Here is a 21992-nt window from a genome sequence, read left to right as displayed (position 1 = left end):
TGGGGACTCCTCGCTCCTCGCTCCTCAGCGCTCGGTCATCGCCGTCTACGCCGGGGACTCCTCGCTCCTCGCTCCTCGGTGCTCGGACATCGCCAGCGACACCGGGGACTCCTCACTCCTCAGCGCTCAGTCATCGCCGTCTATGTCGGGGACTCATCGCTCCTCGCTCCTCGGTGCTCGGACATCGCCAGCGACGCCGGGGACTCCTCGCTCCTCGGTGCTCGAACATCGCCAACGATGCTAGGGACTCCTCGCTCCTCGATGCTCGGTCATCACCAGCGACGCCGGGGACTCCTCGCTCCTCGGTGCTCGGAAATCGCCAGCGACGCTGGGGACTTCTCGCTCCTCGGTGCTCGGTCATCGCCAGCGACACCGAGGACTCCTCGCTCCTCGGTGCTCAGTCATCGCCAGCGACGCCAAGGACTCCTCGCTCCTTGGTGCTCGGTCATCGCCACCTACGCCAGGGACTCCTCGCTCCTCAGTGCTCGGTCATCGCCACCGACGTCGGGGACTCCTCGCTCCTCAGTGCTCGATCATCGCCAGCGATGCCGGGGACTCCTCGCTCCTCGGTGCTCGATCATCGCCAGCGACGCCGAGGACTCCTCGGTGCTCGGTCATCGCTGGCGACGCCGGGGACTCCTCGCTCCTCGGTGCTCGGACATTGCCAGCGACGCCGGGGACTCCTCGCTCCTCGGTGCTCGGTCATCGCCAGCGACGCTGGGGACTCCCTTGCTGCTCGGATCTTGCTACATCTCATCGTTGTGCTATCAAGCTGCTCCATGCTGTTCAGATCAGGGTGCTGATCTTGGGCAGCACGTCTGGGGTCTTGATACGCGCATGTCAGACGACATCGGCAAGCTTTCAGACTTCTTTGACCCTGCTACAAGATTCATTCTTTATCTTCCAGCAGGCTCGGGGACTAAGTGGGCACACTTCACCTTACGGTGAATGTGCTTGTTCTCATCTCGAGGCTACGCTCGGGGACTGGCTGCCTGCTCGGCTGGTCTTCTACTTTATGACCCTAGCACCACGTGACTGCGTCACCTACTGTCAGACTCGGGGACTAACTGTGGGGGTATGGCCCCCAAGACATGGGCCGCACCATCGGAGGTGGCCCGGCCCATAAGATCAAGGCGTGCACGGCGCTGCTCGACGTGCACCGCAAGACATTGTATAGTACCAAATAGGATACTTTACTTGTAACCCTGCCCCTCTAGAGTTTATAAGGAGAGGCAGGGGTCCTCTACTCGATATCATGTATTCAATACAATACACTAAAGATACAGGACGTAGGGTATTACGTCGATCAGACGGCCCGAACCTGTCTAAATCATTGTCTCTGCGCCTTGTGTCACCATCCGGTTCCTGATTACGCGCATCCCCACCGACAAATCTACCTTCGTGGAATACCCCTCGGAGGACTGCCGACGATATTCTATCGACAATGACACATAGAAATCTCGATAACTCAAATACGGCATAGAAATAAATTTCTATACCTGCATAGATTGGCAGTCAACAGGCCTACTTTTAGACATGAGATTGATGTATGTTCGTGTGTTTTATTGTCCAGTTCTTATAGAACCAGAAACTATCAATTGACATAGGCTATAGGTACAATTTTACATAGAAGCGATTAGGTCTTCAAATACCTAAACGGCATCTTGTGGCAGTTTTGAAAGCAAGAGCCCAATCACAGGAGCATAAGTAAATATGCTGAAATAAGTAGAAATATACACATTGTTAGGTTACAGTATGTAAATAACACCAATGAAATTAGAGTGTTAAGTTGTCAGCAGCAATAGGAGGAACACCGTACCAATTACAGTAATCCAAATTAAGATGAAGGCAAAATAGAGAGGGGGTATAAAATAGATCTGCAACGCAAATCATTGTTAAGGTGTGTAGATATAAGTAAAAAATACAGAGGATCAGTATAGACATTGATGCGGTCTTAAAAAATCAAATTGGAGCAAATATGCGCCAACACTGTCCATGGAGGTGAACATTTCAAAGTCACATTCATAAATCATGCTCATCACTTGGAAGTACAATGATATTGGAAGTAATATGGTATGGTGTAGCAAGAATTCAGGGAGTTGCATACCACTAATGCCTTCCATAGCACCTTTCCATAACAAGGAAGGCTGCAACATGATAGGTAGTCTCGGTATTTGCCGAGGGCCCCAGAAATGTATCTGAAAATTTTATAAGAGAAGGCAGACTCCAGTTTACACCTCAGTTTGGTCATCCTGCCACCACTTCACAAACTTTAGTTGTATAGCCCAGTGGGCTTCAGAGTCAGGGACAGACTGCCACTCAGTTTGCTTCGCCTATAGAGCAGGTGTCCTAGTGGTTTGCCTCGCCAGTGCCAGCCCCACAGTTCACATCTTTTCAGACGGGCTTCACACTAGCTCAGACTTTCTCGCTGCTTGTGCCAGAAACTACAGTCTCTAGGAGCCTTGGTGCTACCTTCAGTGAGTTGACAGGGCAGCCTATTCTGCCATATCTACATGTCCCAGGTCCTTCCATAGTTGCACCTATTATAGGGACTACAGAGATGCTCCCTTCTTCAGTTGCTTCATCAGAGCCGTCTGCTATAGTCATACCTACAGAGTCTCAGGCCGCACCAGTTCCTGATCCAACCCAGACCGCTTCAGCGTCGCTTCTAGCTACAGAGGATCAGACTGCTCAGAGCTCAGGATCAGATGATGATGGCACACAGTTCTAGCTCGCTCCTCGTACCTCAGCACCCGACTCATCCGCTGCAGCCCCACCGATCGACCCTTAGGTTTTGGTGTTTAACGCCAAAGGAGAAGAGGGATCGAGTATGTTAGACTTAGGGGGAGCGATTCTTTTAGGGGGAGTTTATCTATAATATTTGGCTTTTTATGTGTGATACACTATTATACATTCATGTGTTTACTTTCATGCATTGAACTATATTTATGTGATAGTGATATCTACGTGATTGTGATATTTGATATGTGTGCTCTCTACTTTAAATTATTTATATGTCATATCACTTGTGTAATGCTCATTTGCTTTGCTTCCGCGTTTTACTCCGATGCAAATGAGCTTTATTACTTGTACTCATGCTTATTTCATATCTATTTAGTACATCATGTTGGCTTAGGTCATATAAGCTTGTCCTAACTCTTTTGTTTTTATTGTCAAAAGCTTATATGAACCAAGCATGTTATAAAACCTCATCTCTTTCACATCCTCGAGGTGGTATTGTCATCAATCACCAAAAAGGGAGAGATTGAAAACATCTAGGCCCCTAGTTGGGTTTTAGTGATTAATGACAATACGTGATTACTGTGACTAACGTGTGTTTTGTAGAGGCAATTAAGTTAGGTCACAGTAATAGAAATTGATTGGGCAATCATGGTTGTCATGCCCTTACGATGGAAATCGTTTCGGTTTTCAAAGGATGGACGAGAAGGTTAAGGATGGACTAGTTCTAAATGTTGTTTGGAGTTGAAGAGACACTTAGAGTAGTTTAGAACTTTGTTTTTTCTTTGGCCGTACTATTAAGGAGGGTATGGACGGGTAGCTTGACCTAGGTGAGTCTAGTGGGTTAGGTGTGGTACACACTTGTCAAATCTAGCACAAGGTAGCTCCTAAAAAGCCCTTAGATTAATTGGAGCAACCTTCATTCACATATGATTGCGAGATGAAAGTGAATGGAGGATCAAATGCTGACCGAACGCTGGTTCCGGTATGACCAGACGCTGGTGCAAAGTCCGATCAGTTTATTTGATCAAGGTGAAGTCGTCTGGCACGACCGGATGCTGAGAGGTGAGTGATTGGGACTCTAGTAAGGTTCCAGAGAGGGAAAATCGTGACCAAACACGTCTGACCGGACACAGGACAAACGCGTCTGACCGGACGCTGTCCTGCGTTCGGTCACAACTTAAACACTCGGTTTCGGAGAGAACTGACCGGAGCGTTCGGTCAACTTAATCGGAGCGCCCGGTCACCCCGCAGAGGCACATAATGGTTCGTTTTTAACGGGGTGTATAAATATTTCTTCCATTCATGTGAGGGGGTACTTTTGCTCATTTCAACAGCTGAGAAACACCCTTGAGAGTGCTAGGAAGAGCAAGGTCCTAGTGAGGTGATTGAGATTTGAGAATACAAGAGAGAAGCCTCATTAGTGAAAGCAAGAGTAGCAAAGTGTGCATCCACCTTTCTCATTAGACTTGTCGTAGTCAAGTGAGAGTTCGTGCTTGTTAGTCTTGGTGATCGCCATCACCTAGACGGCTTGGTGGTGATTAGGAGCTTGGTGATCATCCGACGGAGATTGTGGATGACCCAACTCAAATTGTGAGCAGTTGTGGGTGATTCATCGTGACGGAGTGTCAAATAATCAACCCGTAGAGAGCACTTGATCCTTGCGCGAATCAAGGGGGAGCTACACCCTTGCGCGAGTGCTCCAACGAGGACTAGTGAGGAGTGACGATTCTTCGATACCTCGGCAAAACATCACCGTGTTTCTCCTCTCTTTACTTTGAGCAATTCAATTCTTGTCTTTACATTCATACAATTGTTATACTAGAGTAGGATTATAACTTAGGTTGCATGACTTTTTGTACGGTAGAACATTAGAAATACTTTTTAGGCACCAGGGGGTGAAGTGGGCTAACCGTAGGGTTTAATTATTAAAAAAAAATTTAGAATTAATCAAATTCATCCATCTCTTAAATATCTTGATTCTTTCAGATATCAATATCCGAATGATCCAGTATCCGGTTCTGAGATGCAATAAAAATATAATACGAGATATATGGAACATAATACATGATCAATGGTATCCGTCCGTATCAGAGACCTGGTTTCGTACTTTCATCCCTATACGCGAAAGGAGGCGAGTGACCGCGTGGCCAGAGGCCAGGTGCCCAGGTAAGGAGACTGAAACAAAATTGACGGTCGTCCAGTCCAAACCGAAGTCTTAATCTTGGGCCTTCCTTCGGTAAAACTTCCATATTATGGCCCATGCGCTAAGTTCGGCCTAACAATCCTGCCAGAAACCGGCCCATCCGAACCTTCTGATCACGCGACTCCCTGACCGCCAGCTCGTGGTCGGCGGTGCCGTGCGCCGGACTATGCTCTGGCGCCTACCACAATCACGCTTCTGCCGCCGCCGTCCGCGCCGCCCGCCCCCTCGGTCCCGTCCCTCGCCGCTTTCCTCCCCTCTCCACCCTCCTCCATCACCGCCGCGGCGTCTCTCCGTACCGGACCCTCCGCAGCCCCCATCCCGCAGATCCGCTGTGTTGACGCTCCGGGAACCGGTCGGGGGATGTCAGTCGTCCGCTTCCAGCACCGGGGGCGAGGCCACCGGCGGATTCACGGAGGTCGTGATCGTGCGGCACGGCGAGACATCGTGGAACGCCTCGCGCATCATACAGGTGCCGCTTGCTTCTCCTCCCCTGTCCTGCCGTCCATGGGATTGCTAACATACGACTGGTCTTACACTGCTTGCTTAAACTGGGAAAATACTGTGATGGAGGAATCCGGAGGGACCTAAGATGTGACGCACTAGTTTAATAGTTTTTAATGTTTGGATTAGTGCTTCGTCCTTGTGCGTAGATATTCATGTACGCCACATCTTAGGTCCAAATAAGATGTGACACTGATTACTACAGCTACTTTCTCAAGTGAAGGGACCCAAAAAAAACTTACAGCCCGTTTGGACGTAGATATTCTAAGCTCAGAATTGGCATTGGCATTGACTATCTTCAAATACAGCTGTTTGGATGGTTTGGAATTTGGAATTGGTATTCATCTTCAATGCCAATAGGTATTCACCAAGCTTGGGCTCCCCCATCTCCAATACGGAGCTCTCCCCCTCTGTATTGGGTGGAATTCGCCTCATCCGTCCATCCTCGACACCCTGGCCGCGAGTGAGCGAGCAGCGTCGTGAGGCAGGTGGCGGCGTGATCGCGCGAGCTCCTCCCCGAGGCCGGTGAGCTCCTCTTCCCCGAGGCCGGTGAGCTCCTCCCTCTTCCCCGAGGCCGGCGCGTGACTCCTCCATGGCTGCCGAGATCTGTTCGCCATGCCCGGCATCGCGGCCGGCGCCGTTGTCCTCGCCGGCGTCGAGCCTCTATAGCGAACTGCGAGGGACCGCCGCCCCAGCCGGCCAGCCGAGCCCTGAGGCCCGAGCGGCGGAGGTCTCCCGCCGGCCACCGGTCGCCCGCCCCATTCCCGCCGCCTCACCGAGCAGCAAGCGGCACACCGCTGCCCCGCGGCCCTGAGTGGCCACGCTCTGCCAGGGCGCCGCTTTCCGATCTGTGTGGTGCGAGCTTGGACGAGACGGGCGGGTAGGCGGCAGCGCGAGATCGGACGAGGCAGGGCGAGGTGGACGCGCTACCGATTTCCAATTTCACAGAATGGACATCCAAACGTGATTTGGTATTTGCCCTGTCACCGGATCCCTAATAACAATTTCATGTACATCCAAACATGTTATTTGGTATTGTAGTCCATTTTCAAAGCTAGTCCAATTTGGTATTGGTACTCAATTCAATTCCAGACATCCAATATTTACATCCAAACGGACCCTTAGGAGTTTGTGTTGGCCACAATGATTACACTCCAGTATATGTATGACTGTTAGTGTTCCGTTGAATAGTGGAATTTGATCTACTCATGCAGCCAAGTAAGATGTTTTGTCATCTTGCTAAAGGGATGTTGGTGCACTCCCTGCTTGCACTGCATATAGAACAGTACAAGGATCTGCTTCTGTGGCTGTTGAGATTTGGAACATTGTTAAATTTTCGTTTTCACTTTTCAGTCTGAGATCTAACACTATTGTTATTAAAGTGGTAGTCGTTTAAGTCTCGACTCCATTCATTGAAGAAAAGTCTCATCTCTTATTTAATCAAGCAACTTATTTGCTCATTGTGACATACTCCCCCAAATTCCAAATTTTAAGACGTTTTTGCTTTTCAAGATACATTGCTTTTACTATGTACTCCCTCCGTCCTAGAAATAAATTCATTTAGGACATGCTGGGCGTTTATTTAGGATACCAAGGAGTGATTAATTAGAGTCTAATTTTCCTGTTTGCCTTATTAAATAACATGCTGGGCGTTTATTTGATGAATGTCCCACTGCGTCCGATCGGTTATCGTGGCACACTCTAGGTGAGTAGGCGCGGGTTCGATCCCTCTTGCGTGAGTCTTTTTTGTTGCCAGGACTGCGTTCTTTTTTCTGATATTATTTTTTTTTTGGCATGGCGCATGCGCACTTACGAAGCCTTGCATGCAGCGCTCCCGGCGACGTGTTGGTGCGTATATTTATCGTTTACTTTCGTGTATGCTCAAAAGAAAAAAAGCGTTTATTTTGGGATACTTGCGTCTTGCGTGAGCGGGCAAGCGGCTCCAGCGTTAATGGCCCTGTTTGGTATAGCTTATCTAGGAAGCGTTTCCTAGGTAAGTTGTACAAATAGAGTAAAAGCGGTGGTCAAAATAAGCTGGTCCGATCCAGCTTCTGCTTTTTAGTACAAATGGGAGTTGTGGGAATAAGCGTGGCCAGAATAAGCTGCTAAAAAGCGTGGCGTTTGGCTGTTGATTTCAGCTTATTTTGGCCATAAGCAACTTATAAGCTGTACCAAACAGGCCCAATGTCGCGTTAATGGCCGCGCTCGAAACGAAGAGACCGCAGGGGCAAACAAGTCTAATCTGATGGTGGTCCACCTAAAAGGAACTGCTTTGTGAAAACACTCCAAGGACCCAGAATGAACTTATTTTAGGGATGGAGGGAGTATCTAGGCATAGTGTGTATCTAAGTATATAACAAAAACTATGTATCTAGAAAAGCCAAAATATCTTATAATTTGGAATGGAAGGAGTATTAACATTATTTCTCATATAATGCATATGTACTTATCCCAGATAGTTCATGCCTCTTGTGATATATATCTATGCCTGGTGCAAGCGGTAGAGTACTACTGACTGTGACCGGAAGGTCCTGGGTTCGAGCCGCAGCCTCCTTGCATTTGCACATTGCAAGGGTAAGGCTCGCTGCTAATACCCTTCCCCAGACCCCGCACAGTGCGGGATGCTCTCAGCACTAGGTACACCCTCACCCATGTGTCCTTTGCTACATTTGTTTACTAGGCATTAGGGATAACTTTTCTTCATCTCTTGGAGCTCCCTTGAGTTAATTTTAAAGTTGATGGGCAGTAGTACATAGCATTACTAACACCTTTTTGCAAACAAATGAAAGATAATACTCCTAGTTGTTTTTCGTAAGTCAAGCAGGGATTTTGATGAAGATGTTAGCCATAGAATCAAAGCAGGGTGGATGAAGTGGCGGCAAGCGTCTGGTGTCCTATGTGACAAAAGGGTACCACAAAAGCTAAAAGGCAAGTTTTATAGGACGACGATTAGACCTGCTATGTTGTATGGTGCAGAATATTGGCCTACGAAAAGACGACATATTCAACAGCTAAGTGTCGCGGAAATGCGTATGTTGCGTTGGATTTGCGGTCATACAAGAAGGGATCGAGTTCGGAACGATGATATACGTGAGAGATTAGGGGTAGCGCCAATTGAAGAAAAGCTTATCCAACACCGGTTGAGATGGTTTGGACATGTGCAACGGAGATCCTCCAGATGCACCGGTGCGTAGTGGAATCCTAAGTCAGGATAGTAACTGTGAAGAGAGGCAGAGGAAGACCGAAGTTGATTTGGGTAGAGGCAATAAAAGGAGACTTGAAAGGATGGAATATACCCAAAAACTTAGCCTTAGATAGGAGTGCTTGGAAGACAGCTATTCACGTGCCTGAACCTTGATTGCTTCTGTTGGGTTTCAACTCTAGCCTACCCCAACTTGTTTGGGACTTAAAGGCTTTGTTGTTGTTGTTGTTGTTGTTGTTGTTTTTCGTAAGTCAAGCGCCTTCATGGAAATTGGAAATACATTGTTTTATACCCTGGACTTAGCCAGCTGGTTATCATCATCATGAATCTGATACCCTGCCTTGACCGGGAAATTATTAGTCACTGAGAAATCATGTATTGTTAAGCTCTTTGATTGTCAGCATAAGAGTGTTTTTTTTTAAACTTCACACTGGTATCATACTGCACCAGGGACACTTGGATGCAGAGCTTAATGATATGGGGAGGCAGCAAGCTGTTGCGGTATGGTGTGATTTCTACTGGTTTTCACTTGATATTTTTAGTAGCATTTCTTATGGGGAATTTTTTCTCAAAGGTTGCTCATCGCCTTTCTAAAGAAGCGAAACCAGTTGCCATATACTCTTCTGATCTGAAGCGAGCAGCAGAGACTGCGCAAACAATCGCAAGAATTTGCAATGTGCCAAATGTATGTCCATTCTACTCATCTCCTCTTATGCTGTGTGGATATTTCAGCATGGCCTGTTATTTCTGTGATTGGAAATATACTGATTGTACATGGTTCAGTTGTTTGTAAAATTCTTTATCGAGCGTAATGAATTCAATGCTTAATCGTCCAGGTCGTGTTTGATCCAGCACTGAGAGAAAGACACATTGGAGATCTGCAGGGCATGAAGCTTCAAGATGCTGCTACAGAGAGGCCAGAGGCATACAAAGCTTTTATGTCCCGCAAGAGAAATCAACAAATTCCTGTAAGTGTTCTTATAACCTATCGACAAGTACTATGCTTAGCATTGCTGCACACGCTAAGATGTGTTGAAGCATGCATGAGTAATGTTAAGGATGTTCTGAAGCATAGGTGAAGAAACGATATGCATTAAATGGCTCATGGTCAACTATTATGTACGTATCAACAATTCAAACTGGAATATACAGTGATTTTGCACATCCAAATTATGTGTGCCAAGTATAATATGCTACTAGTGAAATACGATCAAGTTATTGGGAGGAAGCTTATTGCTACATCAACTAACTCTTATGGGCTTATGTATATCTGTAGACAACTTGAACTGATAAAAGCTCAGTATTCCAATCAAATCAGTACTCATGTAGTTATACAGTTCCTCGAGACAGTCGAACCGTTACACAAGCAATAAAATTCTTATTGGTGGAACCTCTTTTCCCTGAGTTATTGTTATTCTGTATCTGGTAAGAACAGCTTGGTTTTTTGTCATTTTCGCATCCGATCTCCATAAAGCTTTCCTTTCACTAGATTTATTCTTAGCTGCATGCAGCAGATTCTCTTGTGCATTGTTTCCTGACTCTCTTTGACTTTGTTTCTCAGGGTGGTGGAGAGAGTCTTGATCAACTGTCGGAGCGATGTGTGTCGTGTTTGTACAACATTGTTGAGAAACACAAAGGTAAGCCGTGAGCCCTTGTGACCTGATCCTTATTACTAAGTAAATTCGAGTTACTGATATTTCCATAGACATGATTTTGCTTGGGTTGTATTATTAGACATGTCAAAGAAATGTTACTTTGATGTTTACCTGCGAGCTCATGAGCCGCTGTCTACTGACAGGGGAACGAGTTATCCTGGTTTCACATGGCGGCACCATCCGAGAACTCTACAGGCACGCCAGTCCTACCAAGCCGCTCCACTGCAAAATACACAACACGTCGGTGAGTGTCATCCTCGTGTCCGATGCCACCGGTCGTTGCATCGTCAAGATGTGCGGGGACATCAGTCACCTTCAGGAGACGGGCGTCCTGGAGAATGCCTTTGGTGGCGATAAGACCTCCGCCTAAGAAATTGCAGATTTGGGAGCATTACATGCAACATTTATCTTGCGTTCAAAAAAAAAAATGCAACATTTATCACGTGCATAGTATAATACGCAGCATTTATCACGTGCAGAAAGTACTCGTTTCGGTCGTAGTATTTTCACTGTACCAATCAGTCCTGTTGCTATCAGTAGTGGTCTAGTGGAGAATATGGTTGGCTTCGCTGAAAAAACAGGATGGATTATAAGAGAAGCGAATTACTTTGCCGAAACAATTGAAGGCCGAGCCGAGCCGGGGCGAATCCTTGTGGCCCGGTCGTGCAGTGCTGCACGTACGCATGTGGAGCTGAAACCATCTGCGTTTGCGCATGTTCGTCCACATCCGTGGATCATGGCCCCTGTTCTATCTATCTCGCGGCTGTTTGCGCGCAGTGGTGAAGGTGCCGGATGCATGGCGTGCGATCGGGCACGGAGGCCGGACCCCGGGCAGGGAGGGCATAAGGCCGCCGAGGAAGTAGCGAGTCCCTTTCGGATGGCGGCTCCGAAAACCATTTCCAGCCAACTGAGAGCCGACGACAGATCACCCCGACCCTTTCGTCCAAAAGGACACCATGATTGCAGTCCTGTACTGGCTAACCACTTGGAGCGTGCCACGCTGTGTTGTTGGCACAAATGCTCTGTGCTGCTCCTCTCTTTCACCTAAAAGGGCGGTTCGAATACTCTGTGCTGCCTAACGGCCGGTGCAGAGAGAAGCGACGTCAGCCAAGCATACGTACGCACGTACGTACCATGTCGATCACGTACAGTCACATGATACAATAGTCGGATGCTGCTTAATTCCGGTCGGGTAGCAAGTAACAACCATCAAGCATATCCTGCACATATAGGGATTAGCTGCATGAGTAATAAACAATCGGCGCACACATCACATGAGAGCTTTTCAGGCAGGTCGCCGCCGCCGGCGATGCGTACAGGATCAGGATGCGACGACGACGGCACGCGAAAGCCGCGCCGCCGTCGCTCTCGGCCGCAACTCCCGCACACTGAACCCGCGGTCGGACCAGCGACGGGCATCTCACACCAAATGACCAAAAAGGCCTACTAGCTCGCTAGGCAATAGGCAAGCGGAGCGGCCGCAAACGTGCGGCGCGGGACGGGGACACGATTCCCGGCCCGCAGCCGCGCACACACACACACACACAACGAGACCACCGATCGACTGGTTCTCTCCTGCTCGATCGGGCCGGGAACGCCCATAGCAATCCAGGGAGCTATGCACCGTACAGCGGCTGCTGCTGCTGGTGCTACACGAAGGACGGCGACCGGATGTCCATCTCGTGCGTCCACGCGCTCTTGTCCTGGGCGTGGACGTGCCAGTAGCTCTGCGCCACCGCGTCCGGGTCCGCGCCCGCCGTGTCGCCGCCGGCGCTGCCGGCCCTGCTGCTCCTCGGCGATCTGACCAAATGACAAGACGAGATCAGCTCGCTAGCGCCACATATATCTCATTGTCAAGTAAGAGTATGTAGTAGATTCGCAGGGCCACTGTGCGCGCGGGGGTCGATCTGTGAGGAGTGAAGTGACTGTGGGTTTGCATTGCTTGGTCACCTAGCTAGCTAGCTAGGCGGCTGCTTCTGCTACGTGGATACTGGGTCGTGGAGTACTTTCTATACTCGAGGAATGTCTACGAGTGACATTGATATTTCTCTTTTCTATCATGTGCGTGGACCGCGAGTGTCAACAGCTAGCAACAAGTGGATCGAGTTCGCGTGGAAAGAAAGCCTGAAATTCACACGTCGTTCTCGACCTGATCGATCGCTCGGCGCTCCTCGGCGGCACCACGCGTCCTCCTGCCCCAAAAGCGGGTGTGCACGCGGCACCCGCGGCGGGGGCCGGCATAAAAATCGGCACACCTTTTTCCGGCAGGAACGCGGCAGCATATACCGCGGGCGAACGTGTCAAGCGAGCGAGCTCGCCGGGGCGCGCGGGGGCAAAAGGCTCGGCGTGTCCCGCGCCCGACGTGCCGGCCGACGGAGTCTCCGAGCAGGCTGGAGGGTGCGAAAAGCACGTCCAGCCAGATTCTCTCGCGACAAGTTGACAGTCTTTTGTACGGTTGCATAACATGAGCAGGAAGGAAGTTTCCCGTAGTCCGTAGAATAAAGATGGGAGATCTATGGGATGTTCGCTTCAGCAAGAAGCCGCTGCCGATTCTATTATGGCAGTTTAATCTACAGTAAGATCTATATATCTAGCTGCGTATATGTTCTTTTTCTAATAAAACTATATATACGTTCGTTGTTACGTCGCAAAAAAAAAACGTACGTTGTTAAAAAAACTGAACTGAACTAATTTGGAGCCGCAGTCGTGCGGTTCACAGCGGCTATCTGGACACTGTTGATGTTGCCGCTGTAGTCGCTCGGTTCACAGCGGCTACCTGGTGGTTGTTGGAGTTGCCGATGCAGTCATTCGGTGACCACAGCGGCTACTTGGTTGCTGTTGTCGCTGTTATCTGGGTTCTTTCGACGGTTGATCACAGCGGCTACCTGGTCGCTATTGTCGCCGTTATCTTGGTTCTTCCGGTGAATGCTTTGCCACCGCGGCTTCGTTTTTTGAGTGGGCAGCCTTTGCGTTGATTTTTTTTCCTGCAGGTTCAGTCGGTTAGGTCTATAGTGAAGGGTTCTCTCCCTTTCGCCTTTCTTTGTTGTTTTCTTGCTTTTTCTTGTATCGGGTGCTTGGGGTCTTGGTAATCTTAGGATTACTGGGATGCCTGTTGTTGTAACGGTTGAACTACCTCTACTTTCTCTTAATGAAAAACGGGCTATATATATGTCCGATCGAGAAAAAAAAGAAAGAAATTAATGGCTTGATTTATTTTGGGAGGGTGAATACATAGGTAGAACTGACTCAAATATCTTATTTACAAGTGTCCAAGGTTGGGAGTATGTTGAGGTACCGAAGTCGTATATATCCGCGCCACCGTTTGGGAATGGATTCTTGCATATTAAGGTCCTTTTTGTTGCCTTTCCTGAAAATGGCCTCTGGGCGGATCAGATCTACACGTTGGGATACCGCTGGACCACCCTGACTAGGGAGGCAGCGAGAGGGAATTCATTCACAATCACAGCTGAGCTCTCCAACTCCCAAATGTGGCGTCTCTTTCTCTTCCTACTCATTGTCTCTCACACACAGCTCAGCAGTGACAAGAACATTATTCCCCACCTACCTGGCATCTCCCGAGCCAGATTATGTATGAACTCCGATCCCTAGTCTGAATCTGACATATACGCAAATTCGGTCGCAAATGCACGCGCTGAGGGAGCCGCCGCCCGCCGCTAGGGCGAACTGGTGGATGGATCAACATATAGGATCAGACAGAGGAACTTGATGCTTAATTCTTTTGAACATTAAAAAAAGGGCCGGGGACCGGCCGGCCGATACTATGCGCGCGCATCGAATTAATAGACGATGGATTGTTGTTAATCAATCAATGTAGCCGAGTGCTGAGTGGACTGACCTCCTCTCGCCGATGACGCCGTCGATGATCACATGCGCAATGTGCACGCCGGCCGGCTGGAACTCCCTGGCCAGCGACTGGGACAACCCCCGGAGGGCAAACTTGCCGCAGCCTGCACACGCACGCATGCGTGTCAAGAATCGCTTAGCTACAGAAGCAGTAGAGTAGGTTTGCCAGACGAAAGGCCCCGGCCGCTCACTTACTTAGATCGGAGTAGCCGGCGAAGCCGGTGACCGACGCCGAGGAGCCCGTGAAGATGATGGTGCCCCTGCCCCTCTCCACCATGCCCGGGATGACCTGCGATATATATGGATGTTGCATGGATCATAATCTCAGAGGAGTCGCGTGATAATTCGCTGTACAGTGCCCGTGCGGCGTGTAATACCGTACCTGTTGTGCGCAGTGGAAGGCCCCTCCGGCGGAGACGGCCAGAGCGCGGTGGAAAGCATCGGGGGTGACGGCGAGGAAGGGCGTGAGGCGCGCGGCCGCGGCGTCGTCGTCGTTGGCCGCCGGCGGCTCGCAGGCGTTGTAGACGAGCACCTCGACGGGGCCGAGGGAGAGGACGCCCTCGAAGGCCTCGCGCACGGAGCGGGCGTCGGCGCAGTCCACCCGGAGCGCGAACACCTGCGCCTTGGCCTCCTGCGCGATCTCCTCCGCCAGCTGCGACAGCTTCTCTGCACGCACGCGCACGGCGCAAGGACTCAGCTTCTCCGATCGAAATAAAGAAGAGGGAAGAGATGCATGGGAGGAAGGAGGAGCGAGGGGATAGATGGACGTGCCGAGGTCGTGGGAGAGGATGGCGATGGTGTAGCCCTCGGAGGCGAACTTGCGCGCCACCGCCGAGCCGAGCCGGGGCCCGACGCCGACCACGGCGGCGATGCCCCTCGAGGAATTGGAGCCGGACACTGACCTCAGCATATGGAGCGCGCGAGGGAGAAAAGAGAAAGAGAGGAGGGAGGCGCGACTTGGCGAGAGCTCCTACTTGCTACTTGGCGAGACGACAGCAAGCAGCTCCCGGCTCTCGGCTCCTCCTGTGTGTGTGTGTCCAGTTTTGAACGACTGCGAGTCGTTGGTTTGGAGACCGGATGGAGAAGGCGGCTGTCTGGTCTGTCCCCTCCCTCGGCTCCTCCCTCGGTTTTAACGGCCGCGCGCGCCGGAGCACCGGAATCACCTCAAAAATGGCGTTTTCGCGTCGTCGGGTGAAGTAGGGAAGCAGAGAATCTGCAGGCCCGCTGGCTGGCCTCCTCTCCTGCATCCCCTACTCGATGATGACCAGAGATCTCGTGCACAGTGCTGCTAGCTGCTCCCGACACCCTTTGCCAATCTGACACAACGCAGTGCCGTAACCCATGCTAACAACACGAGATGCACCGGCTGGCTGGTGCATGTATCATCATCCATCATGCCGCCGCCTCCGCCACTTGTATCTAGTAGCGAACAGCCAGCTCATTGGACCGCTACGAGTCTTTGTGCGGTCCTCCACCGTGTCTAGCTTCTTTGGAGCACGACGTCACATCAATACAGCCTTTACACGGAGGGAATTCGGGGTGTACTATGCAAAATGCGACGACGCTGCTAGCTGGTTTGTGACACGGAAAATATGTTCTGTTTGATCCATGAATAATCGCCCCGTTCGCTGGGGTTTGTTTGGCTGATAAGTCATGGCTGAAAGTATTGTTGGATGATTTGATGTGAGACAAAAATATTGTTCGTTGACTGAAAAAGTACGACTTATAAGCCAAACAAGCCTAAATGAAAAGGGTGAATAACGGCCGCATGTTCTCGTGACGGCACTGGAACTATCAGCTTCGTGTCGGGACATGCTTTTCAAAAAACTTTCGTGGTGGCAAGACAGTCCTCAGTTATTTTGGCTTAAGAAAAAGAACTTTTTATGCGGATCGAGAAAATCTCCGAGCTCCTGCCCTACCCATATATCTGAACTCCTGCCCCACCCATACACAGCGGCACCGCAGCTCCGTGATGGCCACAGACATGTGCTTTGGATGTGGGGCAGACGTGAGAGTTTTCCCCCCTGTTGCTGCGGCCGAAGCCACAAATAAAGAGTGAGTCCCATGTAACTCGAACTCTGACCACCCAAGGAGGAGGTATTGAGCTTGTACTGACCACTCGGTCAGCCAGGCCGTTCTCGTCGGGATGTGCTTTTCAGAGCTGTTCCTAGTGCTGCACATCGGTCCTGGCCCATTTGGCAATCTAAAGTGGCATAGGTGCGTAGGTGCCACCGTCCCGCGAGATTAAGAGACAATGTATAGGGCCAAAACATGTAGTATTTCATTGTGGCTACCAGTGGCGAAGCTAGAGCAAATTAGAGGGTGGTTGAAAGGTCCTAATGGCTAGAGGGGGAGTGAATAGCCTATTAAAATTTCTACAACAATACTTAACAACTTGGTTAGACAAATATAAGGTGAAGCAAATGTTGCGCTAGCCTACTAAAAATACAAGCCACCTATCATAATTCTAGTGACTATGATCTCTAAGCACACAAAAGTTATGTCACTACACTAAGTTAGAGTGCTCTCAAAGACTAACTAAAGAACCACACTAACTACTAGACTCAACACAAGCTTGCTCTCAAAACTAATTACACTAAAGAGCTAAGCAACACTAGAAATGTAAATACAAGAGAGGGGATGTGACGATTATACCGCCGTGTCGAGGATAGAGCCAATCACAATATGATGGAGCCAATCAATCACAATCAATCAAGAAATCCTCAGAACAAGATGATACAAGATTTTTTATCGAGGTTCACTTATTTCCCAGCAAGCTAGTCCTCGTTGTAGCGATTCACTCACTTGAAGGTTCACGCGCTAATTGGCATCACACGCCAAACCCTCAATAGGGTGTCACACAACCAACACAAGATGTGGATCACACAAGCCAGGAAAGGTCAAGAACCCCTCACAATCACCACAATCGGAGCCAGAGACAAGCACCTTCCTCCGCTCGATGATCCTTGCTGCACCAAGCCATCTAGGTGGCGGCAACCACCAAGAGTAATGTAACACCTAGGTGTTTGGCTTTCACAAAATTGCATTTCATTTTATAAACATATGCATCATCTATGTCATCATGCCATTGTCACTGAAACATACATATGCAACATTCGCAAATTCTGTTTGTTTCATACTTGATTGCTTATGAATGGTAGTAGTGCAACATGTGAATGCAACATGAGTTTCTTATACCTTGAAACATGGCAACATGGTAGGAATGTGGCAAGTTAAAATTGCAACAAAAGTAATGAAACATGTGAAACATGGAATTGCAACATTTGAGTGAATTGCTTGTTTTGTTGCTTCATTACATGTGATCATTTGAAATTGGTATAGCACTTGTATAAAAGTGGTTGATTACGGTCTAATACACCTTAACTACACTTAGGGTAATGGTTGGGACATTGTTCATGTGGATCAAAATGACAAAAATGCCCTCAAGTGGAGGTTTGACTTTTAATGACCCTTAGAGTGACACTGTTTGACTAATTCAAAAGTCCAACTTAGAGATCTTGCATGGCTGTGCACTCTTTACCAAAGTTGTAGCTAATTTATCAAGGAACAAAAGTTGTTTTATGATCAACTTATGAAAATATGTGGAACAGCCTCAAATATGGCCCACAAGTCATTATTGATGGTGGATTCAACACTGAAAAATATTTCTAAGTCCTAACTGCATTTTCAATTGGATCAAGCCAACTTTGGCTTGATGTAACTTCTGATCCATGGCAAATTAGATGATGGTCCTTGAAAAGAAATTGTAGATGGATGGTAGACCTACAATTTTCATGTACACTGTTTTTGCAATGGATCAACGGTTTAGCCGTATTAAGACGTTGAAGTCGCGCTGTCAGGCGGTTCCCGTTGTCTGAATGTGAGCTATAGTAACCGACAGCCATCAGACAACGAACGCCGCGTGTTTGCCACCCGTCGCCGGACTTCTGCTCACACTGCCACGCGCTGCGGGCATCCTGGCGCTGCTGGCCGCGACATGAGCACCCCGCGTGCCTGCCCGACCGAGTCGTCTGCTCCATTTGCCTCTCTTTCGCCTCCACCGCGCGCAGCACCGAAGCCACAGCTGCTCCTCCATTTCCGACCGAGCGTCGCCGTCGCATTGCGCGCTCGCCACTACAAAAACACATCAGCCATCTTGTCCCTAGCTTCGTCGTGATCTCCTCTACCACCTCCACCTCTCAGTTGGGTCGTTTGAGTCTTGGTAAGGGCGTATTCGCCATTTCTTCCACCGCCGCCATGGCGGGACCTCGCCGGAGTTGGCGCTCCACACGGCCAACTGCCACCGCGGCCTTACCGTCCCCTCTATCCCTTGTGCTAGGTCCTGTGAGTGCTGCTGATGCTCGTAGGGTCACCCACTAGAGCCGTGACGTCGTCGTCTCGCCGGAGCCGACCAAGCCGTGGCCGTGCGCCGCCATGGCCATCGCCACCCCCTCTCACTGCAACAATAGCTTCAATAGATGGCACCGTTAGATGCGCATGGATGAGGCGAACACCGTAGCACCGATGGACTCGCTGGAGATGTCACCGGCGACGAGTTGCGCCGCCGTCATTTCTTCCTCCCCTGTCTGTCTCTCTGTCGGGCGGGACCCGCGTGTCAGTCGTCGTTCTCAGGCGGGAGCGAGTTCTGGGCTGCACCGAGTCTGGGCCACGCCAGCGCATGCTTCGCGGGCGCCGTGTCCTTCGGGCCGACCCAACAGTAGAGTTAGGGTTTCAAATTCGTTTTGTTTTATTCTTTTCATAGATTTGTGTATAGATTCAAAAATATGTATCTCCTGGTTAGTAGATTCAAATGATGTGGTTCCAATTTTGTTGAGTTCATGATAATGTCTAGTTTTTATTAAAAATATAATTTATGCCATGTTCTGTTATGAAAAATGGATTTGCTAATTATCTTTTAATCATGAAAGAAATAGGGGTAATTATATCTTTTTCTATGTAGCTCCAAATGGCATGAAATTTTTATGGTGTACTGCTCATATCATGAATAGCTCGTAGTTAAATTTTCATATACTTTGGACACTGTATGTAGGAGATAGAAAATTCTCTTGTTTGCATGGATGGATCTTGTGTGAATTTTCATAATTTTTCTATAGATCCAGTATAGGTAAAATTTGGTGAGTGCTATTCTTATGCTAGAATGATACTAGAAAAAATAAGAAATCTGTTGCTTGACACTTTGCAATAGGATTTCCTAATTATGCTAGAAATAGATATGCCACCTGTTATTTAAGATACAGCAAGTTCTACTTGCCCAATGGCTTTGAAATTTTTATGGTAGTCTATGTGAAGCATAAGATAGCTACTGTAATTTTTGTAGATTTTTCTAAATAGTTTTACTATATATTGCTTTTATCACCTAATTAACTAAATAAATTAGAAAAGGATATTAAATAATTTATTTAGAGGTTGGCACTATACTTTCTGATGTTCCTCTGGTATGCACAACAAGTTGGTAAACTTGGTTTGGTCCAATTATGCTTTTGCATCATCACTAAATAATTAATTTAGTAGACCTGTCATTTCTGGATAGATTCTAGGTTTACTTAAATTCGATTTGGGTAACGTAAGAATTATGCTTTGATATTTACAAATAAATTGTAGAGAATTTCATAAGCTTTCCAGAATGTCCTCATGCAAGTCATTTGAATTTATGGAACTCTGGTTATGATTGAATTAAGGAAATACTCGTTTGCATGTGAAACCTTAACTTTGATTTAAGTATGCTTTTACTATTTCCTAAGCTTGTGGTAATGTTCCTAGGTGTTAGGCCTTTAACTGAAGATGAGCATCTTTATCTTAGGTTATTCAAATTAGGTAAGTTGATCTTGTTCTTCAAGTTAAGTTAGATACATGCTTTAAAGTGAGTTGAATAGAGCTATTCTTAATCGGTAAACGAGTGTCCAGTGATGTTCGTTAAACACTTACTGTGATCCATTCATCATGAGCATCATGTCATTTCTTATGCATCCATGATATTTATCTTGTGCATCGGCATGCAATAGGTGTACCGAAAGGTGTGACACTGCTAGAATTCGAGGAACCGAGCGGGGAGCAACAACAGCCGACACCGGAGGTTCAGGAGGTGCAGCCCTCGGGAGAAGTGTCAGACGAGGTCGCCGTTGAGTGCTCGGATCACCGTCCGTGCAACTTTGTGAAAGGCAAGCCCCGAAGCATATTAAGCCTCCTAATTTCTGAAATGCAGTTAAAGTATTATTGTTACATATATATATTGTTGCATTAAGTTTAGGTGTTGGATGCAAACATTTGTTGCATTGGTTATCCAATCCTTGTCCAGATATTGATACCCTGAATCCTATGTAGCTCAGGTTCGTGTAGTGCTTAGCCCTGCTTAAACGCGATAGAAGTTAGGTGATTTTCTGTCACCTGCGAGATATAGGGACATACACATGGCACGGTTGGCTATATTTGCTATCATGGAAAAGAACCTGTCTCAATTTGAATTGAAGACCGGGCGGAGGCTTGCCGGTTTGCAGTGACTCCGTCTGTGTCGCTTAAGGACTAAATCTTGGAGCCTTTCCTGTTCATGTTGAATGCATGCCTCTCTCTTAGTTGGCCGGGTCTAGAGACCGACCATGAAGCCGAGTAGCTCACCTCAGGCCGAGAGTCGATAAGTATAAAGTATGCCTCGGAAGGGAGCCGTAGGCGTGAGTCCAAGGGCAGGTGATTTAAAAGTCCTGATCGTCCTGGCAGAAGGGTAATCCCTGAGAGCGCTGGCGTTGATCGAACCCGCGAATTTGGTTCCTGAGTTGTCCCAAAGGTGACCCATGGCTACCCTTGCAAAGTATGCTAGGGTGAGAGTTAGGAATACCCCCTCAGCTGAGTTGTAATTCGATTCGAGTCGCTGTCTCTCCCAGTTAGTGAGAACTTGACGGGCTTATCTCCAAAGTAGATACACTAAATAACATAATGGTTCGGAAATAATGATATGATGATGGCAGCCTTATTATACCTGCTATGGTTAATATTGTTTGCTCCTAATAAGTGAGTGCTCTAGTACAGGTGCTAATCTAGTAGACAGGTAAATGATGATAAACTTGATGCGAAGTTTAAATTGGTTACTATATTCATAAGCTCTTTTATGCAACTATGTCCAGCTAGCCCACCTCATAAGCCTTGCATGATCCTTGGTGTCTTTTATTTCTGGTTTTGACGGGGAAGTCTAGCTGAGTACCTTCTCGTACTCAGGGTTTATCTCCCACCTGTTGCAGATGACCAGTTCTACTTTGGTTGCTGCAAGTATTGCCTTCTCCCGGCTGGGGATGAAGACTATACCATTGGGCACGGTCTCTACTAGTTCTCGTACCTAAAGATGCTTTTGTGGGATATGACTAAGATCTGGCAATGTATTTGAAACTATGAAGTTATGTACTAAACTATGTTGCTTCCGCAAATTTGAACTTGGTTTGTAATATTTTATTTGAACTCTGATGGATGTAATCCGAATGCTACTTGTGAAATGTTGTAATGAATGATGTGTTGTGTTGAATCACTATGGTCTTGGTTTGTATGTCGAGAGTTGGTTGAAATCCTTCGTGATTTCCAGACTACCGGGATTATGGGAGCTTACGTACAGGAATTTGATTGATTGTTTTTGTACTTACGTTCTTATGATTTGGTCGGTTCTGTTACAAGTAACAAGTGAATTCCGCAGCAAAACATGAACACCAAGTGCCTATAAATGCAATCACTCAAGCAATGCACTTGGATTCACTCCCAATCTCACAAAGATGCTGAATCAATGATGGAGATGAGTGGGAGGCCTTTGGCTAAGCTCATAAGGTTG

The 21992-nt window shown here is 48.1% G+C and overlaps 2 protein-coding genes across 4 annotated transcripts; one reads left to right on the top strand and one right to left on the bottom strand.

Moving 5' to 3' along the window:
- The first annotated feature begins 5111 nt into the window (after positions 1 to 5111).
- LOC136500643 (phosphoglycerate mutase-like protein 4) lies at positions 5112 to 10906 on the top strand. The gene is given in 8 exon segments (XM_066496046.1): positions 5112 to 5127; positions 5130 to 5311; positions 5313 to 5414; positions 9099 to 9149; positions 9223 to 9333; positions 9485 to 9616; positions 10210 to 10285; positions 10447 to 10906. Coding segments are annotated over 8 exon segments (897 nt in total). The 3' UTR covers positions 10674 to 10906.
- Positions 10907 to 11503: 597 nt separating this feature from the next.
- Positions 11504 to 15441, bottom strand: LOC136500644 (uncharacterized). Of its 3 annotated transcripts, XR_010770071.1 has the most exons (6): positions 14939 to 15441; positions 14550 to 14833; positions 14363 to 14456; positions 14160 to 14271; positions 13080 to 13287; positions 11970 to 12103 (listed from the first exon to the last, which is right to left on the bottom strand). XR_010770071.1 is itself a non-coding variant. In XM_066496048.1 (5 exons), exons 1-5 carry the CDS (start codon positions 15075 to 15077, stop codon positions 11953 to 11955), a joined length of 780 nt encoding a protein of 259 aa, XP_066352145.1. In that variant the 5' UTR covers positions 15078 to 15431; the 3' UTR covers positions 11504 to 11952. The 3 variants fall into 3 exon arrangements, 2 of the variants coding, with proteins under 2 accessions (XP_066352145.1, XP_066352146.1); XM_066496048.1 differs by lacking the exon at positions 13080 to 13287 and having other exon boundaries at positions 11504 to 12103; positions 14939 to 15431; XM_066496049.1 differs by lacking the exons at positions 11970 to 12103; positions 13080 to 13287 and adding an exon at positions 13437 to 13987 and having other exon boundaries at positions 14939 to 15437.
- Between the last annotated feature and the right edge of the window lie 6551 nt (positions 15442 to 21992).

Source organism: Miscanthus floridulus, chromosome 13 (assembly GCF_019320115.1).
Source record: "Miscanthus floridulus cultivar M001 chromosome 13, ASM1932011v1, whole genome shotgun sequence".
NCBI classification, from domain to species: Eukaryota; Viridiplantae; Streptophyta; class Magnoliopsida; order Poales; family Poaceae; genus Miscanthus; species Miscanthus floridulus.
The sequence above is the reverse complement of the archived record's forward strand: the minus strand, read 5'-3'. Positions and strand labels throughout refer to the sequence as shown.